Source organism: Electrophorus electricus, chromosome 15 (assembly GCF_013358815.1).
Source record: "Electrophorus electricus isolate fEleEle1 chromosome 15, fEleEle1.pri, whole genome shotgun sequence".
Classification (NCBI taxonomy): Eukaryota; Metazoa; Chordata; class Actinopteri; order Gymnotiformes; family Gymnotidae; genus Electrophorus; species Electrophorus electricus.
In genome coordinates this window covers 4,221,817-4,248,236 of record NC_049549.1, presented here as the reverse complement: position 1 = coordinate 4,248,236, position 26,420 = coordinate 4,221,817, and the positions used below count along the sequence as shown (strand labels likewise).

At 40.6% G+C, this 26,420-nt stretch overlaps 1 protein-coding gene across 1 annotated transcript; it reads right to left on the bottom strand.

The window, feature by feature from the left end:
• zgc:153372 (uncharacterized protein LOC767695 homolog) lies at positions 1 to 23,202 on the bottom strand. The gene is given in 14 exon segments (XM_035534357.1): positions 1 to 141; positions 242 to 322; positions 17,883 to 17,993; positions 19,027 to 19,082; positions 19,085 to 19,148; positions 19,467 to 19,609; positions 20,130 to 20,261; positions 20,624 to 20,705; positions 20,819 to 20,912; positions 21,281 to 21,404; positions 21,666 to 21,682; positions 21,746 to 21,880; positions 22,015 to 22,142; positions 23,173 to 23,202. Coding segments are annotated over 14 exon segments (1,338 nt in total).
• Positions 23,203 to 26,420: the final 3,218 nt, after the last annotated feature.

Below are 26,420 nucleotides of genomic sequence, written 5' to 3'. Positions count from 1 at the left end.
CTAAGGTGAGTTATGTGGCCGTGTCATGCGTTCGTCCTGCCTCTGACTCCCTGGCGGGTGGGCTGTGAGCCTCCCCTTCGGCTTGCTGATAGGAACCTCGTCCTGCGCTGCTACCTTGGCGTCCGGAGCGCGTGACACCGGCTCGGCAGAGCGCATGAGAACACAGCCCCCTCAAAAGCGGCACCCTCATGCTTGTCTGGTAACCATGGAAGCAGATGCCTGTTCTTCCTGCTCTCCTTACCTCTGGGCGGTAGCGGGTCGCTCCGGGTCTGAAAGGAGGGTGCTCCTCACTTTCTTTCTCCTTGCCGGACCTGCCGTTACCCTTCAAAGGGGGGCGACGCAGGGGGTCAATGGTCTAGACTTGTTCGCATGGTCCGCAGAGCAGTCTTGGTGTAACCCTTGGTCCCTTGTGCTGCACACCACTGCAGACTGCAGCATGGAGGGGGACATCTGGGATGTGGACTTGAAACGCGGCCACGTCCGGTTGGGCCATTGTGCCTGTTCACCAATCAGTTGGGTGAATATTGAACCTTCCGTCGGTGCATGTGTTAAATGGATAGCTTAGCAAGCGTCTTCTTTTTTTTTTTTTTTTCAAATCAGGCATGTGTTGTGGGCCAACTCTCTCTCTTTTCTTTCTCATACTTCTCTCTCGCTCTCTCGCTCTCCCTCTCTCCCTTTATCACCCCCGCACTCTCCCTCTATCTTTGCTTCTCTCCCTCTCTTGTTTTTACTGTCTTTCCCCTGCACTCGTGTTTGGTGACTGAGGAGACGCGTGGACAAGCTTCCTAAAGTTCCTCGGAGCAGCCTTGTTTTTAAAAAGATTTTTTTCAGTCCTGATGTCATCTCTTCATTCACCGCTGTTGGATTTTTGCATGATGTAACATTTCTATTTTTCTATCCCTCAGTTTGGATCACAATGAACTACAGCTGGAAATTACATTATGACAAGAATATGACCAGATTACTGCTAACGTTAAAATGTAATGTTTAAGGGACATATTTATAGAGTATTTTGTGAGTCTGGCTTGTTAAAATGAAGCACATGTGATTTTGTAAGTATGGCAAATGCATGTTTACATTTTCCAGTCACCTACTGGTATCTCATAAAATGAATATACTTTCTCAGATTTGTAATATTGCCTGGACATTGAATTGAATCGTTAAATATTTGTTTAATGTAAGTATATCAAATATGTATTATATATATTAAACAAACAGTATTTGTACAAATGCTTTCTTCATGCAACAAATATACATAATGATCAGAAATATGCTGACTATGTGCTGAAATATTTATGAAACATGATTTTAGTGAACAATTGATTCAGAATGTCTGAATTCTATAAACAATCATTGTCGCAGTTAAGGGATTTCACTCTTTCATCATTTGTTATTTTTGTAAGAGTAGTTTTGATGTCATAATGATGCAATGCTGCAAATGATCATAATTGAATTGTCTTTCATCCTAAAAGCTCAATGAAAATGCAGCCAAAGGCATCATGGGGTTTCTGCCACTTCACTTGGTTTCCATGTCAACTCTAACACATTTAAGAGCAGAAAAAAGAACAGATTGATTGATTGCTAAATGACACCTGCACTAATTTTCTGCATGCATTTTGGACAAAGTATAAAGTGTTAAATTCTTCAGTGAAAACAGTGCTTATTACTTGCAGCTCTTTCATATTTAGATAGCTATCATCATAAATGTCAAATTCTAAATTTATCCTATATATAACAAAAGTTCAATTTAATCTTGGTTGTTTAAATATTAAATAAATAAATTAATGGAATTGTGAAATTAATTAATGGTGACTATGAATGTGAGTCAGTCTGTACACATTGTACATAAAATGACATTAGATTTAAAAGGCCTTTCAGTATGAAGGCTTGAAGTGTCCCCATTCCAAACTGATGAATTTTGTCTTCAGCTTAGTGTATCCAAAATACCAACTTCCCAGTATCAGACACGAAAATAACTTATTAATTCATGCAAAAAAAATAGTGCCTTAAGTATAAATATCCAAGGTAAGCTACATTTTATTACTGCATACATGTTTTTAATGTTGCTTCAAAAGGTAAATTAAAATGTACACAGTTCACTACAAAACACTATGGGAAGGGACTTTTGACTCTGAATCATGTAAGCCTAAACTTCTTAACTGCCAAGTCCAGTTATCTGGTTCTAAAATATTTTACATGCACCAAACCAGACAGTTTGATTTAAGTAGAGGGCATTTCGAGGAGATGTTTGATTGGTTCAGACAGTCGCTGAGGAACGCAAAGCATCAGGACGCGCACACACACACACACACACGCACACACACACACACAGAGACGGGGGCAAGAGCAGGCAGACATGCAAGAGTACTGTTTGTGTGTAGCCTAGATACAGCAGCCAGCCGCCATCTGTCTGACTTTCTACTGACAGACAAATAGAGGTCTATGCTTCAATCAAGTGGGCCAAAAAAAAAAATCCCAAGTCCTGTTCCATGTCACAAGTATTCAGAATTTCAGTGTGCCTTGTGAATCCAAGTCCTCTTAGGTGCAATATGTTTTGTCTTCCACAAATTTTGAATTTTAGTAGTGTTAAGGTGCAATGAAAAAATGACAGGTTATTAGGAACAGGTATGGGCAGAACTGAAATGGGCTTACTAAAATCTCTTTTTACAATTTTTTTTGCATTTTCTCACTTGTAGTGAGAAAATGCAAACAGGTTTACTAATTTCCACTTCTCTAGTAGATATGCTTCATTGCTATACTCCTACATCATAATATTGTCATCATACACCCTGATGCACACAAGAAGAAGCATACTTTGTTTCAAATTTGTAAACAGACAAAGCTCTAGATATTAAACATATTTTGTCTAAATTCTAAACAAGAAAATGCTCAAAAAGCAGTCTAGAAAAAGTATTTTGAAATTAAAAATCCCCCTCCCCTATAAATAATACCACCTTCTATGTGATTAGAAACCATCTTCTATGTGATTAGAAAAGCGACAGCTCAGATGAGGCAACAATAAGTTATGACCCAGCTAATGACTTTGACCTTTGATGAGCTGGAAATCTATGCTGTGATGTCTCAGACACAACAGTTTATTCTTCAAAGATAATGCAGTGGTTGTGACTTGTTGACAGCATTGAATATGTCCTTAAGGTTTGCCCGAATGTGTGACTCACAGCAGAGTGTAAAGCCAAGAGCCATTGTGATTTCCTTGCAGGCCAGCGGCTGTGTCCACCCTATGCATTATTTATGTGGCCATCAGTGGATTAGGCTGCGGGCGCAGCGCTGCAGTATGGTGGCCAGACAGAGACAGCCCTAAGAATGATAACCCAGCCTGGCTGCCAGCGCACCCACTCCCATGCTGGCACAACAGAGCAGCTCTTTTGCTAATACTCTGTCTTCCCTGCTTCTCTGTCTCTGTCTCCTACACACTCTCTTGTGCAGGCAGAAATACACACACACACACACTCACACATACACACACACACACACACACACACACACACTCCACACACACACACACACACACACACCCCACACTAGCATCTACAAAAATCTCTCAATCATTCTCCAAACCACCAACTGGGCACAGTATGTACCTTGCATGTGTGCTCTTCTCATGGATGCCACCAAAACCATTGTGTGATTTATCATAGATATGTGTAAACTGAAAAGCAAAATTAACTCCCAAAACACAGCACCACATGATTGGCGAAGCACAATGCAAAGCCAGCCAGCACTAACACTGCAGCTCTGTGGATTACACCATGCCGCTCCTTAAACAAACAAACAAATCAACTGACCACCCCCTTCAGCTTGGTTCACAACAGATCCACAATGGGATTCTTCCCCTCCATTACCGGAGCTCACAAAGTACTACTGTGTTTAATGATCTGAAAACTGGTAAGTGCCTTTGAGTTACATGACAATGTATCTTGTTGGAGGAGCGTGGCGTAATCGAGCCTCGGAATAAAAGATTATCAAAATCTCCTCGATACACACACCGTCACACAGCATGCATGAACACATTTAGCTTTACATTATGTGTTTTATTTATTTACATTCTTTCATTAAGAAGGATCTCTGTGACTACAATCTCTACAGTCCCGTTAAATACCATTCGTATCTTGATTTTATGATCCAAAAATGGAGATTTAAGATGAGGTGTGGAAGAACGTAAGAACCTGAGGATAAGGTGGATGGGAGGAAAATATTTAGGATTTGTGGTGGATGATTAAGTTAGGACTAAATGTACTCTCTCCCTCTCTCTTTCTCTCCAGTGCAGTCTTTGTGTATGGTGCAGGAATGTGCTTGCTTTACATTTCAGACTTAAGAGTCTGGTGCTCCAGGCCCTTGCAGGCTGTCTTAACACACAGCATGGTCACACACACACACACACACACACACACACACACACACACACACACACACACACACACACACACACACACATCAAGTTTATGTGAGAAGCTGCTCCTCCCTTGGCCCTGATTTCCATTTGAATAGTTAATAAAACAACCAGTCTCAGAGAGGGAATCCTTTAGACAGGGGGAATCAAGGACAGGAACTATGGCTTTAAGATGGTTTCATCCCTCCTGATCCTCACTGCTGCAACCCCATGAGACCCACCACTGGTTCATGTCATTATTAATGATGAACCATTCCATAAACTAACTGCCTGTGACTCTCCTTTTATGGGACCCACCTGGATTCCATCAAGAAATGAAAAATTCCTTTAAGCAAATAATGCTACAATTTCCAATACGCAAATACTTGTCAAAAAGCCCACAGATCACGGGCATCAGTATAAGAAAAACAAAAAAAAAAATCTAAAAAGCAATAGAAAGAATGGTTGGCTAAAGAATGAGAATGAGCTATTTTGAGCTAAAAAATGATGTCTGGTGTGTATATCAGCTAAATTGCAGAGCTCTTGTTCTGTTTTCCTTTCAAGACACTCAGCCATAGCAAGAATCAGTTCAGAAAACTGCAGGCACGGGAAGAATAGGAAAGGGGAGCAAACCACCTTGACTTGTGCAGGAAAACAGAGTCCAAAGGAAATGGAGAACTCTATCTGCCTGTTATTCGCTAACTGCTGCCAGTCCCCGGCATCTCTAGAGGGCGAGTCCCTGAGCTTACTTTTTGATGTGCAAAACACACGTGTCTCTAGACCTGACACTCTTCCCCTCAGCCTTGCGTCCTCCATCATGTATTCTCCTGGTTTGTCAGGCCAGAGAGCAATATGGACAACAAGTAATGGGGACTCCCCTCTCTTCTTCTGATGATGTCATGGAGGTGCACTGTCCGATGATGGGGACTAGTGAGGATTAGGACGTTGAGACATGCCAGTGATTAGAGGAAGAGCAAAGTAACCTGCTCCCACCGTCTCTACAAATAAAGCAACTTTTCTTGACGTGTGCGTTTGGCTTACTCTAAACGCAAAAAAAAAACACAACCCCAAAAAAACAAAACAGATATACCTTTCTTCTCCTCTTAATTTTTATCATTTAAAGTACTTGAGATAAGGATTTACAGCCCCGCGGTGAAAGCAAATCCTTTGCGTGTTACTTGACGTGCTCATATTTATTCACTGTAATAGGGAAAGGAAAATGAAAGAAAGTAAAACATGGACAGCATCCATCTGCACTTGTGTAACTTTGTTTTGTACAAAACATAATGACAAATGAATCCGGCGGGAGCTCCATCAGCTCTAAGCCACATCTGTACCCATTCTGCACTGCTCTTGCCTGGTGGAGAGAGGCAGAGGGTTTGAGGTCAGCGGCGCGTCAGCCAACCAGACAAACGCGGCAGAGGAGCATGACATCAGCGCGCCGTCATGCGCACCATCTATTCAAGGATTGCAGTAGGGTTTCTGCGATGGCCCGGGGGAAACGGACTGCGCTGAAACTCTAGCCCTGCGCTTTCTCGACCCTCGTTTTTAGCCAAGTATTGATGGAGGGGACTAGCTTAAGACAGAGAAGTCGTCATTACCAACAGCTCTTCTTACAGGTCTTACTGGGGCTTCAATCCCCGTGAGGCACTGACATGATACAGGCACTACAACCACATGATCATATCATATGAAAGTTGCACATTACTAAAACAGTGGAATGCATCTGGGTATATTCAATGTATGCCGTATATAGAAGTGGTCAGGTGTTTCAAGCCTAAGGTCATTTTATTGAGAACATTATATGTTGATTACAGTTCTGACAGAGTAATACAGCTGCCTTACCTGATCACACAACTATTACATTTCCATTTAGTCCCGCAAAATATTGTTGTCCCATAAAATACAGGATGATTAGGAAAATATATAATACCATATTAACTTGTCTATTTCACAAATCTATGCCAATTAATCAACTTCTGGAAGAACAGCTTCCTGACATATGTAGTTTATCAACTCTTGTGTTTTTGAAATTTGCACGCATATACATTTTATAATGCATTTTAAATTGATCTTATTTGTTTACATTTTGTGGTCTGTTCTCCCAGAGAAATTGGCCATGATGTAAAACTTCACAGCTATAACTCAAGGCACTGTGCTCAAGGCACTGTTCTAGAAGGTTCTAAGGTAGCCTGCTCTTAATATTCACTATATACCAAGTGCTATTGAATCCTGCTAATGTCATGAACCAATAACTGCTTATGAATTAGGTTAAAACCAAGTCTGTCTAGAATATTGGATCAAGCATTTAAACAACCAGTTCAAACAAATTGGCTCCTTCACAATGGACCCTTAAATACAATAGCCCGTTGATTTTGACCAGACGACAACAAAACTATGTGTTTGCTAAGATTACTTTTGCATTAAATGTTTTCTTAGTACAGACCATAAGTAGGTCATTTCTTTCTTTTTCATGTATTGTCTTCCACAGTAGTCTAATGATATCATAATCTAATGGTCGGATTAGTCTCTGCTCAGAGGTATGCCAGACAATACCAAACACCTCAACATGTTACACTGAACTTGCACAGCTGTATATTTAGTGTGCAGACAAGTGCAGGCAATATTACTTTATTACCTTTTTAAAAATCTTTTTCAAGAGCAAACAGTAAGCTCAGAATACACTTGATAAAGCTCTTTACTTTCTCCCATAGCCTAAAACTGGCTTTTGCCTCTATATGTTGGTAAACTTCAGTCAATCTCTAGTGTGCTTTAGTTCAAAATAGAGTCGCCACAATGGCATTCGATAGTTTCATTATTTTTATATATCGTCTTATTGTACTTTAAAATATATGGCTCACCAAAAAAGGATGAATTCAAATATTATGATGACGTTATCCTCACTGAACAATAACAGCGGCATCCTGTGGTAAAGAAGCTTGTGTCAAGTTAACATTCTAATTACAGCTCTAATTTCATTTTAATTACTGCTTTCCTCTTGGCCACCAAATCCATCGAATATTTTCAGCAGTACTGCTAACAGCATGGCTTTTGGCTAAATGTCATTGTGAGCTGAAAAGCTGACACTGAGTCACTGTACTGCCTCCCCTCCCCAACACAGAGTACTGGCAGCTGTTTCAACAACACTGTCAAGCTGAAACAGGGTTCACTGTACACCGTAACTCCTCATAACATCAAGATTTCATCACCTCTGTGTACAGTTACACTCTGATAACACTGGGTGAATTAGCGTAGAAATAAGTAATCCTGTTTGCCTACTTCAAAAACAAATTCCCTCAGCCTGGAGGAGCAGAATAGGGGAACCGTTTCCTGTGGAAACCCGTGAGGGGACATAGGATGCGCTGACAGAATGCTTGCTCTTGTCAAGCCATTTCCCCAAATAGCTGTCCTGTGAGGTTAAACAAACTTTAACATTTCCATGGTGCTCTCTGAGCATGACATTAATTGAAATTAACAGCCAAGAACATTTAGCATGTGCACACACTGAGGACAGTATTATTGAATTAAAAATCAGTGTGGGCTATTTTAGCCTTTATAGATTTTAAGTTTTCAAAATCATGTAAACCACTATTAGAGAAATTATCATTTAAAAAGTAGCTTGTGTACATGTGTGTTGTAATGGACCACAGCTCTTTGTTTAATCCTTAATAATGGATTAAAGATATGTTTACCTCTCAGATGTACCCAGAACAATTGTAAAATGGATTTGTTTGCACAACATTTATCTGAAGGTTCCAAGGTTAAAATTTGTAACAGATATATATTTTATCATATATTGTAATCATCCTGCAGTGGATTGAGATGGTTTTAATTTACCTAAATTCCAGGTGAAGACCAGTTTGTTTATTGATCTACACTTGATCCATCATTCACATGCAAGGGATCAGAAGCTAAATACTGCAGTGGGAACCGGACTCCTTAAATCCCTGCAAAGTTCAAACTTTTAAGCAGCCTTCTGAGGCTGCAATTTTGTGAAATCCTGATCACTGCATAAATTCCAAAAACCTCAAAATTGTTTATTATGATATTATTCCACATTCCCACATTCATAGCACTGTTAACAAGTCCCTGTTGGCATGAATGACAGTTAATGGTAAACACCTATGAATGTTTAAGAAATCCGGCTTTAGAAAGCCATATTTTATATATATATATATATATATATATATATATATATATATATATATATACACACACACACACACACACACACACACATTTTTTTTTCCTCCAATATTTTACAATTTAGAAGTGTGACCAAAATTAACATTTGTCGAAATTGGGAATTTTGCCCAAGAGGCATTAAAATAAAAATAATTTTATTAAAACAAACAAAGTCAAGTAGATGCTATCAATTATTATTGATAGAGAGCGAGAGAAACTTTGGCTTCATGTGAGTCATTATAGATGTGTGTGTGTGTGTGTGTGTGAGAGAGAGAGAGAGAGAGAGAGAGAGAGAGAGAGAGAGAGAGAAAGACATTTTGATTTCATGTCATTTTAAATGTGATTAAAACATTCATTGTCAAAAGATAAACACTACACTACACAAAATTAAAAAGTAGGCTTTCTCCTTCATGTTTAACCTGCATATGGCACATTTTACAAATAAATACAAGTAACCTTTAAACAAATAATTACATTCCCACTTTTTGTATATATAAATATAATAAAAAATCTAATTAAGGGATCAAAGCAGTATTAATGTAATAAATATCTAAAGTCTCAAAATGCATTTGCTGAGTTTTTAAGAAAGTGTAACACTTAAGGATTATATAGACAAATTATATAGACAATAATAACCTTTCTAAATGTCTTTATAATCTGGATACATTTTTACACATCAAATCAAGCACGTTTTCCACATCCAGCAGTGTCCATCTATTCAGCTAAAAGTGCAAAACGCAACCTCCCAAGCCAGTGTTCCTGGCCATGACCCTCAACTTGTGTGGAAGTGCAACACTGCCTTTTCACTCAGACTCCGACTCCGTTCGGCAGATAAGGCAGGAGAGAGTTTGTTTACAGAGCGCAGAGAGTCAGCCTGGACAGCCACTCATTAATCAAAAAATCCACATTACAAAATGAAAGGACGGCGAAGATTCACAGAACGTCTGTTATCACAGCCTCATGTGGATACATGCACGCACGCATGCTGTGGCTTAAACACACTTCTGCCTTGACTTTATTCAAGACCAGTGCCTGCGTAAACACAGAGGAGGATTTACACTTACCTTAGCCGAACTGCCGACCAATTTTGCGAAAGGGAATAAGCATCCTTGCTTATCTTCAGTCTCTCCCAATTACACTTTTTAAACAACTGCTCTGTGGACCGCGAAGAAACTTGGAGCAGGGAAAGAGAGACACTCTAACCCCCCCCACCCCCCCACCCAAACCTCTGCTGCCTCTTTCCCCATCCATGAGGGGAATGGCATTAAGCGTTCGTCAGGCAGAACGCCGGCTTGGGCAGTGTGCAGTTGCAGCACTTCCCTGTCTTGCCCTCCAATGAGATTCTTTAAGCCTCTACCACATGATTCAGGGCAGGAAAAAAAAAAAAAAAAACCAGCAGCAAGCCAGTGAATAAAAAAAAAGAAAGATCCCTCTAGACTGAAGGCTGTAAAATCCTGGCTGAGGGGCTGTCCACCTGAGTTTCGGGACCAGGTTTTGAGTGCTCGTATGTGGCAGTTTACGGAGGTGGTGGAGCGGAGCGGGGGTGGGTGGGGCCGGGTTGAGTTGTGGGGTGGAGGGAGGGGGGTTGTAATCTCTACCCCGCCGAAACGGGCTTCCGCGTGAACATGAGCTGCTGCTCCATGTCCGCGCACTGGAATGCAAAGGCCAGGCCCAGTCGGACAAGCTCCGAAGCGCTTCGTTGCGAGCTCAGTGTGTGTGTGTGTGTGTGTGTGTGTGTGTGTGTGTGTGTGTGTGTGTGTGTGTGTGTGTGTGTGTGTGTGTGTGTGTGTGTGTGTGATTGTGTTGTACTGGTCTCTTTGAAACTAGCCTTAATACTACAGTGTTGACAGCAGCAACATACAACAATATCAACATCAGTGAAGTAACACCTTTTTTTCCTGAAGGAAAAACATAATTGAAGAATAACAAGTCTTATAATATCTTCTGAGTTTACCTATAAAGACATTCATGTTTCAAGAACTTATGACAGTGAGTGAGATGCGTTCAACAACATATGGCATCACATGTGGAGATGCTTTCAACAACATGTGGCATCATTCTACCTGATTTTTGCTGCCCTGTTCCCCTAACCAATTTCTCTCAGAATCACAGCAAAGAGCTCAGGAGAGAGAATTTTATACATCACAGAACTCCAGCATTGTCACCACCATTAGCTGTAGCCAATCCCCAGTGTGTTTGAGAATCATATGACTGCTGTCACGTTTCTCAGTGATGCAAAGCTCTGCTTTTTTTGGAGTTGGACTTACATCACACAGCTACATCCCAAATGTAAGAGACTGTTTTGGATGTCAGAAGAGATGAGGATCACTTTCTGTAGCCAAATGGAGCAGGAAATATAAGTCCCAGCTCCTCAGGGCAACTTTCAGACTTTTACTAGTTTCACACGTACCGCATGAACCATTTGTCCTCAAACCCACGTAATCTGGAAATCTTCAGGTTCATATGATTAAGGCACAATCCCACTGCATACAACCAGACTGTCTTAAGACAATCACAAGACAGGGACAACCAGCTGTTCACATCCCAAACATAAACAGAGGTTCTGCCATGCTAATTTCTTATTGGGTCCACTACAATCCATATATATATATATATATATATATATAAATATATATAAATATATATATATATATATATATATATATATATATATATATATATATATATATATATGGAAAAGTAATCTCACCTCCTTTTCTCTAAGCCTTAAACTGAAAACAAAGTTCTGCATTTTTTGGTCATGCCAGAAGCCAGTAGGCATGCACGAAACTCTAGTGAACCTGAGCCGATGCACGTTTTCAGCCAGAGTGCTGTGTGCCCACCCCCCTCGTCCCCTCTTTTTCATGCAGCAGTTGGTTTAGTCTGAAATCTGAGCGCGGGACCACACACACCCCTTCGGTACCAGGCCCCAGTGCCAGGCGCTTGTGGCCACACCGAGCTCGTCTTGGCTATGCCCGTTTCCTGAAATTATTCAGGAGACTAATCAGACCCCAGGGAAGGGGCCACAGAGCTTGGGGCCCAGAGCAGTCTCCATTAGATGTCCATTTGGATCAGAGCCAGCAATGAGCAGACGATTCGTGCCTGTAGAACAAGTCTGTGCATCACCCACTGAGGCTCTCTGCACTTTTTGCAGCCTAGAGGCCAGTGACATGTTCAGCTTACTACCCTTCTACTGCAGCTCTATAAGTGGGTGGAGCTATTATTCTCTTTTACAGCAGCTGTTGCCAAAGTGTGATTACTGACTGACGTTCATCACAGATGCGTCTGTTTTGGCTGCAGCGTTTCAATGCTACTGTCCCTGCCACAAACACCTGTCCTGCTGCACGGACATGTGGACCAAGCCAAAGGTCATTGCAGAGCAAGTTCAAACCTTTGTGCACAAAGCTTTCTTTGGGTCGCAGACTGAAAGAGTGGTCTCTGCAAGCGCAGAAGGTGGCGCACTTGCAACAACCACACTGAGTGACTAAAATGCAATTTGTTTTCCATCACCTTGTACAATTACAATAAAAAATACAAAAGCACTAGATTATTGTGTGTGTGTGTTTCATATATATATATATATATATATATATATATATATATATATATATATATGAGAGAGAGAGAGAGAGAGAGAGAGAGAGAGACAGGGTTCGGCTGTCAAATCTTCACTATGATATGACTGACTTTAAAAAAGACACTGCTGTATGAAGGATCCAAAATCACAATTTGTAAAGTTCATGTTAATTGCATTTTACCTAAGTTACCTAATTGCAATGGGAGGGCATGTCTCCAGTAACCAACCATATCTAGTCCTGAGGAACTTTTGGTCCATGTGCCTTTATCACCTCCTGAGTCAATTCACCTGCAATGTTGCAGTGAGGACATATTACGTAAGGTGCTATTCAAGTGGCAGTCAGTGTCTGCTGCCTGTGAGCCCAGTGCCAAATCAACACATCAGCAGCAGAAACACAGACACCTACGACAGGGTGTCACCTCCACTTCCACATCCAGCCCTCAGCCTGTCTGAGGGTCATGAAAACACTGCTGCTCCCACATGCCACACTGTAAAATGTAAACTATATATACTTCTGTCTTCCAAGACATTTCCATGTTCATGTACAGGCCAAGGTTGACATTAAATTGTGATGTCATTAACGGAGACAGTCCTTGGTTTGTAGTTATTTAATTTAGGGAAAGAAACAGGTAAACCCAGACAAGAGAGCTGCTCTTGCAACATTACAGGTCATGTACATTTCTTTAATCAGTTTTGGTTGAACTGCTGATTAAACTGCCAGTTTAGGAAAATGAATAAAATGAACTAAATGGAAATAAGTCTACATGTATAAGACATGTACCAATAGTACCAAGACAGTTAAGAAAATGGAAGCAACCATCTATGTGGCTATGAAAGGTGTTCAATTATTCATTTCAAACTGTCCTATCCTAGTGATATATTATACACATTATCTTGACAGTTATTCACATTTAACCAGAAAAGATTTGTCGGTCAGCATGAGAAAATTCTATGTATGAGCCCTATGTGATCATGTCAGCATATTACTATGGGCTATTATATCACAGGCCCTCGAGATAGTTAAACAATAAAATAAATTGGAATGAGAACAATCAGAACTGACAGAACATTCTTTGTCCACTCGGTTTGTTTTAACATACAAGGACACACTTGACATTGCATCCAAATCCTGCATATCGTCTCACTTGAAAGTCATACATGGCTTTTTTTTTTTTTTTTTTAGTTTGTTGCAATTCAACACTAAGCAATAAAACTTGTTTTAAAAAGGTGCTCTACAATACAACCTGATCAGTTGTCCTCTAAATCCAAATCCCACTGTGTTTTTTTTCATCTTTTTCGGTTGAGTGATCAAAGGGCAGCAGGCTTTTAGCAGTGTGCCAAATAAGCCTTTAGGTTAACAACACAAGGTAGTTTAGATCTTTTTGTCTATGGATCGGTTAGCTGATAATTCCGGACTCTATTGTTGCCCGCGAACCTCACAAATACGATGGCAGGACATAAGAGAAAGCACACCGACATTCTGCAAAGCTCTCCTTCAATAACCGCAGGCCTAATCCCCTCGCCCGATACGCTATTATTAATAACCTTTTAATTAAAGCGGAGAGCGACATTGAACAAGGACTAAGCTGCTCCACGCTGGGAAGTATAGGAAGGATCAATACTGCCCATCAGAACGCCCCTGCTACAGCAAAGGACACTGGAGGAGAAGAGCTTTCTGTGAAGTGAACAATGTCACACAGGCAAAGCAGCCAAAGGGGGGGGGAGGGATCAATTCAGCTCTGATTAATGCACAGAGGTTGGGAGAAATCATGATTAAGACTTCGCCAAAGCCCTATTTCTGCAGTCTTGTTGTCGTAGTCACGTATTTTGTGTATTGCGTTTGTAAATATGCTTTGGTTCATGGATTTGTCCCTGCTAAATTTCTGACCATACACGAATAAGTAAGCCTTCTTTAAGGTTTAAGTTATCTTGCAAGCTTGAAATAAAGCACACAAGTAAATAACAGCCTTGCACTTGTGCAAAAGCCCACCAGAAATGAAAGATAAGGAGATGACAGGAGGAGAGGATATCCGATGAAGCAGAAGCAGGGGTTGAAAGAATCGAGTAAGGCAAGCTGCTTGTCTCTCTTCAGCCTGTGTTTGGCATGCAGGGGTCATGAGCTGGTCATGAATCGCTTCAGTCAGCTCCCGGCTGGGACGAGAGGGGAGGGGAGGTTTGAGTAACTACGAGGGCTTTTGATCTTGCTTGGTCAGCCAAGCAGCATGTAGAAGAGATTCCTTGGGCTTCTAGAACAGGTTAGCCCCAGTGGGGGAGGGGCACAGGGCAGGTCAAGAGCACCATTTCAGTTTTCCTCTTCACTGAATCCACACTCCCTTTTTGACCCCTCCGAGCTCCCATAGCTCCAGAGCAGCTTTGGTTAAGTGAAATCTGTTGTGTTGAGTGAAAACTGCCCTCTGCCATGAACAAATTTGCCTTCCTTGAGAACATGTTGCATACAAGTCGAAAGCCTTCTTAGACCTTTTGTTCAAGGAAAACAGTTTGCTTGCTCATTAAAACTTGCTCATTACTTAACACAACAAAGAATGCCAGAGGAAGCCCCATTTGAATAGCTGCCAAGATCTGATGCTCAGTTAGGTAATCAGATGAGATTTAAACAAAAGATTCCAGTCAAACCAGATTGCTAGGCATTTAATGGACCTAAGAAACCCTTATAAGGGATAAGGGATCTTACTGCCTTGAGTCTGCTGTAAATAGAACAATTAAGACAGATTTAAAAAACAGCTTTTATTACATGTACATAAAAAAATTACTTAGGGCAAGGTGTCCTGGCAAACTACTCAAGTGTTCTCATACTGTCTCAGTACAGCAACTCCTTCACAAATTGTTCCGGCATTTTTATTATATGCGTCTTTGTGCTACCATGGGAGAGTCCCTGGACAAAGGAAGTTTTACTATCATAGGACTCAACTCAGCTTCTCTGCGCGACTCTGTGAACAAATCTTTCTAGCAAGATGGTGTTCATAACACATTAAGCATTACTCTGGGTCACAATTTTATGATAATCAAATAATTTAGTATGACTTCTAATTATTCAACCCTTTAATGCTGCATACTGAAGACAAGTAATAGCATCAACATGTTCCTACTTTTAAATACTTTGAATTTTAAGTAGCATATCACATCCTCAACAGGACCTCCTAATAATATAAAGGGAAAAATTTATATTTGTTATATTTTTCTTTGTTATATTCACAACAAAGACAAATAATTTGTATGCTAAAATGTAAAGGAGAAAAGGCTTGCATTTTTAAAATTCCAAGTAGCAGAATTTACAGAACCTTGCTGGATAAGCCCAACTGGGCAATCACAAGGTGCATGTGGACACAGTAGTCACCATTCTGTTGCAAAGGTGAGTCTTCTTTACCCATCACTAAGCTCTGTGAATTCCTGAAATCTTCCTGAAACAGACTGGTCCACTTTACCGTAACCCAATGCACAAACCAGGCCAGCAGACTCTCGTACTGTTCATATCCATGCACAGGCTTTCCTACTGCATGTTACGGTTCTATTCGCAGAGGCTCTTGATGCTACATGCTTTTTAGCCCTGGATATTGACAGTGCATTAAGTGGCCGAGAGTAATGGGATATGGTTTGGGTGCGCTCCAGGATGGAGCACTTTGGGAGAGGTGAAGTGAGGACAATGTGAGCTATTCTTCAGAGCTCTGTTTACACTTACCTACAGAGCTGCCTCCTCTGCAGGACTGTGGAGGGCTCCCTGCCCGGGCCTTTACGGCATGAAAGTCCACCGTGGAGGGCTTAGCGCTCCCTGCCTAGGCCATTACAGCGTGCAGTTCTACTGCTGCTGTTCTACTGTTGAACACAAGGCGATCTTCTGTAGGCTCACATTAGGCCATATTTAAAGCTAAACCTAAAGCTCTGTGAGGAAAAAGCAGCCAGGCTTAAATGAATCACAGCATACACACTGCCAATTTGGCAAATGTGCAAAAACAAGAGTTCAATTTCCCTGTTAAAATTTTGCAATATGGAAAAACAGTCAAGTTCTTATGGCTACTCGACGTGGGATATTACTTAGTGACAAAGCTTACATTGTCTCTGTGCTGTAAAATGCCTTGTACACTAAGTGTCACTGTCGATCAAGATTTAATCAGCATCTAAAGCAAGGGCCAAACTTGATGACATTCAATATATGAAATACCACATCTTCAACAACAACAGTTAGTTTTATCAGGTTAATTGTTAACTCTGAATATTGGCACGGAGGAAATCTAGGACTACAGCAAATTGCCTTATATAGCCTAATGTATAACATCCTCAAATGCATGCCATTAATAATAATACATTTAGTAATCAGTAGAAAGCATTCATTTTGTTTATGCCCAGTGAGGAAGCACTTATTGTATTCCAGATAACCTACTTAGCGCTTGAGTTTTACATTCGCATTTTAAATGTGAAAACAATGAGCAGTTTCTTATTTGTATCAGTGTCATTGACCCAAATGCATCTGTTCATAACAGTGGTGTACAATATGCAGCTACAATGCCTACATCCAGAATATATCATAACATACCAAGCACAATTTATACACAAAGCAGATTTTTTTATTCATGTATTCTAATCAATCTCACACCCTTCTGTCTGAGTCTTGACTGACATTATACACTTGATTGGTTTTTGTAGCTGTATGATTATTCATAAAGTTTTATAAAAATGCCCATTGGTTCCAGTGTTAATGCCCATGCCTATAAAGCAAATTAGTTTGTTTTCATTGCTACATATGATTGGTCTTACAAACCATCAAATTTAAATCTTATTGATTGCATGATTCATGCCATAAGTATTCAATGTACAATCATTGCATCAGCTGATAATACACCAACAAGAAACTGAATTGTGAGAAAATGAAAAAAGGTAAAAATGAACTAGTTCTATCTTAGACCTTTACTGCCATCTAGGGACAACAATATTTACTGTCAATCAAGGGGTCACTAAGTGTTTTGCTAAAGATTTGAACAGTTTCTATTGTTAAAAAAAATTTGAATCAAATAATAGTGCACAGTCATACTGCACCCAGTCCTGTGCTGGGTAGGACACATTTCACACATTTGTAAATTGGTAATAATTTATTTACTTAATTATTTTTGGTGTTTGCCAATATATATATAATAATTATATATATATATATATATATATATATATATATATATATATATATATATATATATATATATATATATATATATATATATATAATAACACCTTTCCCAGCACACTTGTGGCATTTGTCAAACAAAATAAAAACACAAACATTTGGCATATTTGATGAATTTGAAGAAAGCCCACCTCTGGAACCCTATCAGGCCCAAAGTGGGAGGGTTTGCTGGTCTAACACAGGAAAAGGACATCTTTAACGGTGTACATTTGAGAAATGTTGAGCTGCTAAACTACAAAGAAACCTTACTAATGACCTTGCTAATGGTCATCCAGTGAGCTATTGCACAACATCCATTTTCACAGTGTCAAATACCAACCATGTGCTTGATGCTGATGGGGTACCCTGAGTTTAAATTCAATTCCACTCCATACTCTCTACTAAGCTGTTGTAATTTCATCATGATAAGCATGATAAGAGCTGACCAAAAAGTTCATTTTCTTTTCTAATAAGACGCCTAAAAAGAGATTTAAAAGTCAGCTAGAGTCTGTGAATAAAGGCCAGGGAGAATGCATGTGATACAAGCTGAGGAACTTTACGACTGCACTGGCTGTCTCATTGGCGCGGGAATCCACCGAGCCCAGCTTGGTGCGCTGCTTCACAGAGGAGCCCAGTCTGTCGGCCACCGTAAATGGGTTCAGGTGCCGGTACTGAGCAAAACACAAAGAAAGGTATGTAGACCTTCTTCCATAATTGTGTATTTATTGGACTTTTTGTGTGTCTGTGTGTCTTTCGTTCTCTCTAACACAGTCTCAGTATTTCAAGTTTATATAACTTTCCAGCTATTGTTAAGGGCTTGAGATGGGGCTGGCAAAGTTATCGCCAACAAAACTGCTCTCAGTCATTATTATTCTCACAGATTTTTCACAAGATTGGGGTTGGTCTATGTTTGTATATTTCTTATTCTCTCAAGTGCATGCACACTAACTGAATCACATTTAAAGTGTGCATCTTCGTTGAAACATTGACCTCTACCACAGTAGCCTTTTCTCTGTCCAGCACCTTGCAGCAACCTACAACAATCTCTGCTACGTCACCAAGACATGAGCGGATTTACAAAAATGCGCATTCGGGTGCACACCCCCATGCTATTTGAAAGAGGAGTGGCTGTCTGGTTACGCTCCCAGAAATGATGAAGGAGAACATAAAAAGGAGGTGTGGTGATAAGTTGTCTTCACAGCCAATCATATTACTTGTCTGATACATTTAAAACAGCTGCACCAAGCCCTCCGGATGAACATGAAAATGGATCACTTTAGGCAACATGATGGACATTCTCCAGCAAAGGAGCATGATATGCTTGTTTGTGAGATGCAAACACAACATGCACAAATATATGCAAGTGCCTGCAGGTTGATGAGCTGTATCATAAAGTATTCTGGTTAGTGATTATATCAATCTATTGCCATACAATAGATTTTAGAATATTGACATTGCATTCAAATTTGACTTGGTTTTTTGGTGTGCTTATTGCAATATTTTCTTATTTCAATGACATTTAGTTAAGTGTACCTACCTGGCTTGAGCAAGGCAAGATGTGTCGGGAAAATACACTCTGTGAGCATCCAAAAACACCACTATGTTATAGAGAAGGTCTTTGTGCACCCATGAAATCAGAGCCCAAAATCATAAACGCTACAAATGGCACAGTTGTCCAGTGCCAACATCAGTCCTGTGTGTTACCTGCAGGGGGTGGCTGAGGTCAGGATCGGGCATGTCCGTCATCTGTATGATGAATCTGGAGAGAAGCACGTGTGCTGAAGGATGGCAGCCATTTTTGCATCCACCTCCACTGGCACGTTTCTCTGCGTGACACAAAACATCAGCAGAACGCTCGAAAGTGGTGGCTAGCTAATGGGCACTAGGAGCAGCCCGCAGTGAAGTCAGTGGTTCAGAAACAACACCACCCTCTATCCTAAGTACCATATTCTAAGAGCCCTAAATGTATTTACAGATCACCATGCTTATGAATTGCAAGGTAGTAACAGCATGCACAAATACTGCACAAATACTGCACAAATTCTGCACCCCCACCACTTATTTTCCTAAGATGTACTAAGCTGCGCTACCATGTATCTGCTGGTGCCTGTAATAAAAGGGTGTTTAAGTGAAGTGTAAAATACCTTAAAGGTATAAGAGGCATCGAACTCAAAACATTCTGGGCAGTCTGGCACAGTTCCCTTGTATGTAACCAGTGCTTTGGTCTGAATGAAGTGTTGGGGAAATTTAAAAACACGGTAGGTTCCAGATGCAAATTTAATATCACCTAAGAAAGATGGAAACAAGCTAAAATGAAGTATTGATAAGCAAACTATTTAAAATCTGCATTTATATAGAACTCCATAAAATGTAGAAGGTGGTTTCAACACAAAAAAGAGTGTTTTTCACATGTAAAATCTGTTTGGTCGGGTTCGCTAGGCTGCCTATAAATACATTTGATTTTCAAAGTGTATATACTAAAAGGATTAATTTTGTGTGATGTTGGTAAAACATATTTCAAGTGATGTATAGGTTCACAGTTGATTTTCAAACCTTCCATACACCTCAAGGTACTGATTTAGTGTGGGGCCCCAACTTCACCAAATACCAGGAATTGTTTTGGGTTTGGTTTTCCTTCCTCATAAAGCTTTTTAGAGCAGTTCAGGGTTCAAAACGCCCCAGGACATGTTTCACACAGGTATACTTGAAGGCAGCTTAAGACTTCTTGTATAATCAGTAAGCAATTAAATGTGAATAATTTGTTTTTGAGGAAACTTCTCAAAGGGTGAGTGAACAGACAATACTACCTGCTTTCACCTGAAGCTCTGGATTGTGGATATGAATATGACTTGCATCAACCAGGTGTGGGGTGCTGAAACCCAGCTCCTTCATGATTGAGATGAGATATCGCCAGTAGAGGATGCCGCCCATTCCCTCAACTGACACAGAAAGAATAACATTCCAAAAAGATCACTGAAACATCTCCTGCTGGGTATTTCAGAAACTCTTCCAAGGACAGAAGAATGCAGAGGAGTGTGAAGGTTATAACAATAGCTGCAATATACAAATGAAAGCAAAGCTGCATTAGGATTAGGAAAAGTTAAACTGGTGTTTCTCAACCTAGTCCTTGAGACTCAGCAAATGGTCTGCATTTTATTTCCTGCCTGACTCCCAGTATGCCTCTATATATTCCATCTTTATAATGTCTTGGTTCATGTGTAACGGGAAGTGTGAGAGCAAGTATGTGAACCATATCATGAGTCCCAAAGACTGCATGGGAAAACACTGGGTTAAAGCATACCCTACAGCACTGGATCCTCTTTCAAAGAGTTTGAAACTACCTTGTGTGCATACATATCACTGAAGTAAAGTTCCCCACCTACCTCTGGAGAAAGAAAAACACAAAGACCGAATACACTGTGGAGACTTCTGAGTAGACACCAAGTAGACTATAGCATGAGAGGAAAAAGAACCATGGCTTGAGGAAACATCCCACTTTGAGTACCTTAAATACTTCACTTAAAACAGCTTTCTTGTCTGGACACAGACAAATCACACAGTTTGATCGGCACACAGGAGATTAGGTTTTTCTTAGTTTTAGGCACAAAGCATATTTGATGAATTCTGTTAAAACTATAGATCATGTGGCAATAAACAAATATGCCTGTGTTAGTACAAAATATGCATTAAAAGAATGGAAACTGAATACAGTTGTGCTTAGTGTAGTATACAACCTGTTTTTGTTTTTTGTTTTTTTAATCATAGTTACGCTGGTAATCATAACAATTGGATTCTGCTGAACAGGGCCAAAAGAACTGTAACACAAGGATGACCTTTAAATTATGTGTGCATATTACATTGAACACACTCATTTATCTCATATAAGATGATCTTACATTATTTGGCTTTTGGGAAATGGGGCCCTGCTCAAGATAAGGTCTTGAGGAAGGACACATACAAAACCACATCCATGAAGTCGTTGGATATGCCTGCATCACCGAGCTTCTCTACGTATCCCTGGATGAACTCAGTATTTGGCTTAGCATAGCCAAAGCGCTTCTGGTGGTAATGTGATATATTTCCTTGATGTTTTGATTTGGCATAGAATCAAATGTGGAGGTTCTTGATAAAACAATGACTACCAGGTTGGCAACAGATCTGAACAAAAACCAAATCTGAAAAGGATCTTTGAATTAGGCATTTTGTTTTCTTTTTGCTATTATCTTACATTATATCCGCACCCTCTATACAACACAGCTGCTTAATATATTGCTATATTTTAAGCATAGAGATTTATGGGATTTATGAACTATAAACTGTTATACAATTCAGACACCTAATGCTAAGTATTTCTATGAGCCTAAAATGTTTCATTTACTACAAAAGAGGTTTCAAGTAGGGACAATGTGTGATATATGCCCACTCCTCTGCCATGTCAATACCAGTGACATGCCTATTCTCCCCCACCAGTTTACCGAGGACATAGCAACCTCTGCCAGAACCACTGCCCAAATCCAGCACCCTAGATCCTTTTAAGTTTTGTGGTTCACTAAGGAACCTGCAACAGAGGCATCGAGAGTCTTGGACACCTAGCACAGATTCAGAGTTCATTTCCTAAACTATCCATAGAAACAGACAAGTAATAAATGTCTATACATTTCCTAATGTAAATGCATAGATAATTGCGGTCACCTTTTGCAAACCTCGGGGTGGACTTGACTAAAGGCCTCTCGGGCACTCTGGGAGAGCAGGCGAGAGGAGGCAGAGCAAGCCGCACTGGTCTGCAAATCATCTGATGTCTCCAGAGAATCATAATAATTCTGCAGGAACACAAATTAGCTGTGACCCAGCTCCATCATAAAACCTCTGTGGTCTGTCAAACACATAAGCTATACACTCACCAACCACTTTGGGAGAAACACCTGCACGCACTAGTCTGTTATTAGGTACACCTACCATATAAGCACACTTTACTGATGGAGCTACAATTACTGATCACTAGATGCCATTACAATCTCTCAGCCACCAGCAACTTATCGGTGGTCACTTTCTGATTGCAGGACCAATGCTCGCCGTCTTATATTTGCATGGCAGAGCATTTTAAACTCTGCAGTGACACGGCTATTGTTGTCGAGGTTACACAATACCTCAGGCAAAGCAACATAGCTGGAGTTTCCACAATTAGTGTCATTTTTAGGTTGGGATTGGCCCTCCACCAAAAATTATATCCATATTCAAGCTTTTCACGCTTTGGTGGATTACTGTCAAAACGTCAAATCTCAATGTGCATATATACTTTCTTATATATATAGGTTTATGTAGTCAAGTGCTTTTTCTAAATACTAGTTTATTAATAAAGGATCAAAATATCAATTATCAAAATGACAAAGCGTGTATTTTAATTACAAACTCATAACACTAAAACAAAGTAAATACTTTGTTAGCTGTGTATATATAATATATGACACACAAGAACACGTGGCAGGCTCTCAGCCTTTGGACTCTGAAAGGGTCTTTTAATGTATCATGGGGTGCAGGACTACAGATCTTGTCGACATACGTCCCCTTTTCTTTGCTTGACAGCGCGATAAATACCGTAATATCGCGCGTGTACGCGCATTTAGATTTTAAATGCCGACAACTGGACCGTGAAACGTATATGCGCGGATAGCTTGACACAGTCCAATAAAGAATTGTCAGCGATTTTCGGTCCTGTGGTCAGAAAAATGCTATTAACAAAGGGCTGGAAGGTTGAGTTCATTTGTTCGTAGCTACAAATGGGTTATACTTCTGTCTACCTACAAAGTCGACGTTTCTATTAAAAAAGGGACTTGAGCGAGTTCAACTCACCTTCACATTCTCGTGAACAAAAAGGGCCATGATGCAGTATATTGTTCATTTTGTACAAAAATGTTTCCGAGAAGGTAATTATGTTATTTAAAAAACAACAACAACAACAACATTGATTTCATTCAAAACTCAAAAACCTGCTTGAATTTCCATTCAAAACTCGAAAACTTACTCAACTGCTCTCCACATCCGAAACTCTTACGTGCTCGGGAGCCTCTCTTCAGTTTCTATCTGCTCGAAGTAAATGCTTGTGCCTAAACCCCGTGCAATCGGAGATTTAATCGCTCTAATCAATGCTAGTGAAATTTGGTCGAACCTCCTTAAGAGGCTGCACTCCAGGCCGGCCGCTGCAGCGGTCATTCAATTTCGTGCAGCCATACCGACCTTCACCACCAGGTGGCAGGATACGATTACTCTTACATGATGTGGCGGCGCTACACCAGACTCCCTCCATTTAAACTTCCTTTACGTGTGTCAAACGGTGAATAACGACTGAGAGACATTCAGAGCGTCCCGTTATTGTTTTCACTGAGCAGCCACAATCTGTTAACTTGGGAATTCAGTCTACATAACCGAATGGTTTCATTACCCCAGCAATCCGAAACACTGATTAACTAATTGATCGGTCGATTGGATATCCTACCGTGTCCCGAAGATACAGTCACATTTACAGCACTGGGAAACGCCCTCGTCCAGAGAGACTTACACACGTGCTTTGTAATCTCTATTAAATGCACACCGTTATGTGAGAACAGGCAGACGATATTAAGAATACTATCAGACTATAAAGCCCTGACTCCAGTGGAAGACAGTAAATATATAGATATTAAAGAGCATATTTAGGCAAATCTCCGACAAGTGATCATTCGTCTCCAGCTAGTTACTGTACTTGCAACGTTTATAATGACCATTCTGACTAATTAAACACAATACTTTTTTTTTTTTTTTTTTTTTTTGTGAGAGATGATTGTACAGATTAATTTTACTAGAATAAATGACATTATGGTGACATTAAAAAGCAAATCTTTGATTATTCTTCCACAGCAAAATTTTGTGTGACCAGTAGCTTGTGGATTCACATTCTACTGCTACAATGTATGTAGGCCATTTAATTTAAATGGGTGAAAAGCCTAACAACATTGACAATATAAAATAATACTGTAGCTGCCGTGGTAACAGGATACACCAGGACTATTCCATGTCTAATTCTGTTTACTTCTACTCAGAAAAATAAGTGTTGTATGAAAGTTAAATTAAGACATATGGCTCACAATCCAGACATCCCTGGACCCAGATAAGGCAGAGAGAGACAATGGTATTAGTAGGAGGATGACAGAGCATGAGGAAAGATGAGGACAAGGCCTGAAGAGTGATAATGAATAGACATTATGTGTGCATGTGTGGTTGGAAAACTAAAACTCTTCCCATAGCGTTCTGCTTGACATTAAGCCTAATCAGTCAGCTGTGACCGCCCCCTGCGCCCTCGGTGACCTGAGTCACTCCCAAAACAATAGTCTGTACTTGGCTATAGGGGTGGGCCAAGCACCTCTCGTTTTCACCTCCCTGTAAGTAAATAGCTCTGGGATTTCAGAGAGACCTTTCAAACCCAGGTTGAATGACTTTCCATTTTGCAGCCACTTGATGTGATATGTATTTGATAAAAAAATTGTCTGTCAATGACATCACTGCATTTGACGTACCATGGTCAAAAAAATATCTGGAGTTTGTTGAAGCCATGTAACTGAATAAAACTAGAGTAGAGCACTATCAAACACTACTTGCATTGTCATATTGTCACTCAAACACACACCCCTCCATAACCCCCCCCCCACACACACACACACACACACACACACCGCAACCCCACACCATAATTAACAAAGTTACAGAACTGAACTGTGTCATTTGAATCAGTGGCTCTTTGTACTCCATCCAGAGTCCATGGCTAGTTCACTGCAGAGCAGGACTTCAAAGGGCAGCGTTTTCTCTCTGGCTTTTCCCCTCTCTGTGTTCCCCGGCATGTAAAGAGTCGTCAAGATCCAAGTTTGACCCTGGTCTTGGTCTCCAACTTATTTGTTTAATTTCTGTTCCTTTTCCTCTGTAGTCAAGGCAAGCAAGGGGTTACTGTCAGTTCAAGCCTGACAAACATGTATTGTATGCTGGGGAGGGTTCAGTGCCAGACCAAAGGTTATGAGAAGTTTAAGAAAAGGGTAATCATTGGAAGATCAAATAAAGTGGAAGCTGAGGGAAGGGGCATGTGTACGTGTGACACAGACAGCCTTCTGCTCAGCAAACAAAACCGCACTGTTCGCTCTCATACACGCACACGCACGTGCACACACACACACACGCTCTCTCTCTCACCCACACACACACACGCACACACACACGCACACTCTCTCTCTCACCCACCCACACACACACACACGCACACACACACACACACACAAACACACAAACACTCTCTCTCACCCACCCACACACACACACACACACACTCTCTCTCTCACCCACCCACACACACACACACACACACAAACACACTCTCTCTCTCACCCACCCACCCACCCACACACACACACACACACACACACACAAACACACTCTCTCTCTCACCCACCCACCCACACACACACACACACACACACACACACACACACAAACACACAAACACTCTCTCTCGCAGAAGTCTCATTTAACCTCCGCTCCCCCTTGGAACTCCGTAAGGCCGGCTAGTTAAAAGCAAGCGACGGCGACACGTTCAAGGTTAGTTGTTTCCCTTTGAGTGCAAGAACAATACATGCTGGAACTGCTTCACGTCCAGCAGCGCTGACTGGGTGGATGTGCAGATGCGCTATGTGACGCATGTCAAAGAGATGAAAAGATCTAGCCTTTAAAAAAAAAATAGCTGTTTCGTACTTCACCCTGCCCATCCGTTCTTTGACCCTCCCCTTATTCTTCCATATCCTTACTCTTGTGTAAACACAAACATTGTAACATGTCATTTACACGGGAGTAACTGGGCTGCACGAGATGACTTTTTTTGTTGTTGTTGCTTTTGGCACTCGAACAAACGTGGAGTATGCGTGACCTGGTTTACGCACGAGCCTCCTCCCACACCCTATATTTTATATATATATATATTAGAACACATGCTTTTTTGAAAAAAATGAATATATATATATATTTTCATTTTTTTCAAAAAAGCATGTGTTCTAAAAAAAAATAGGCTAGGCCACGCAGTGAAG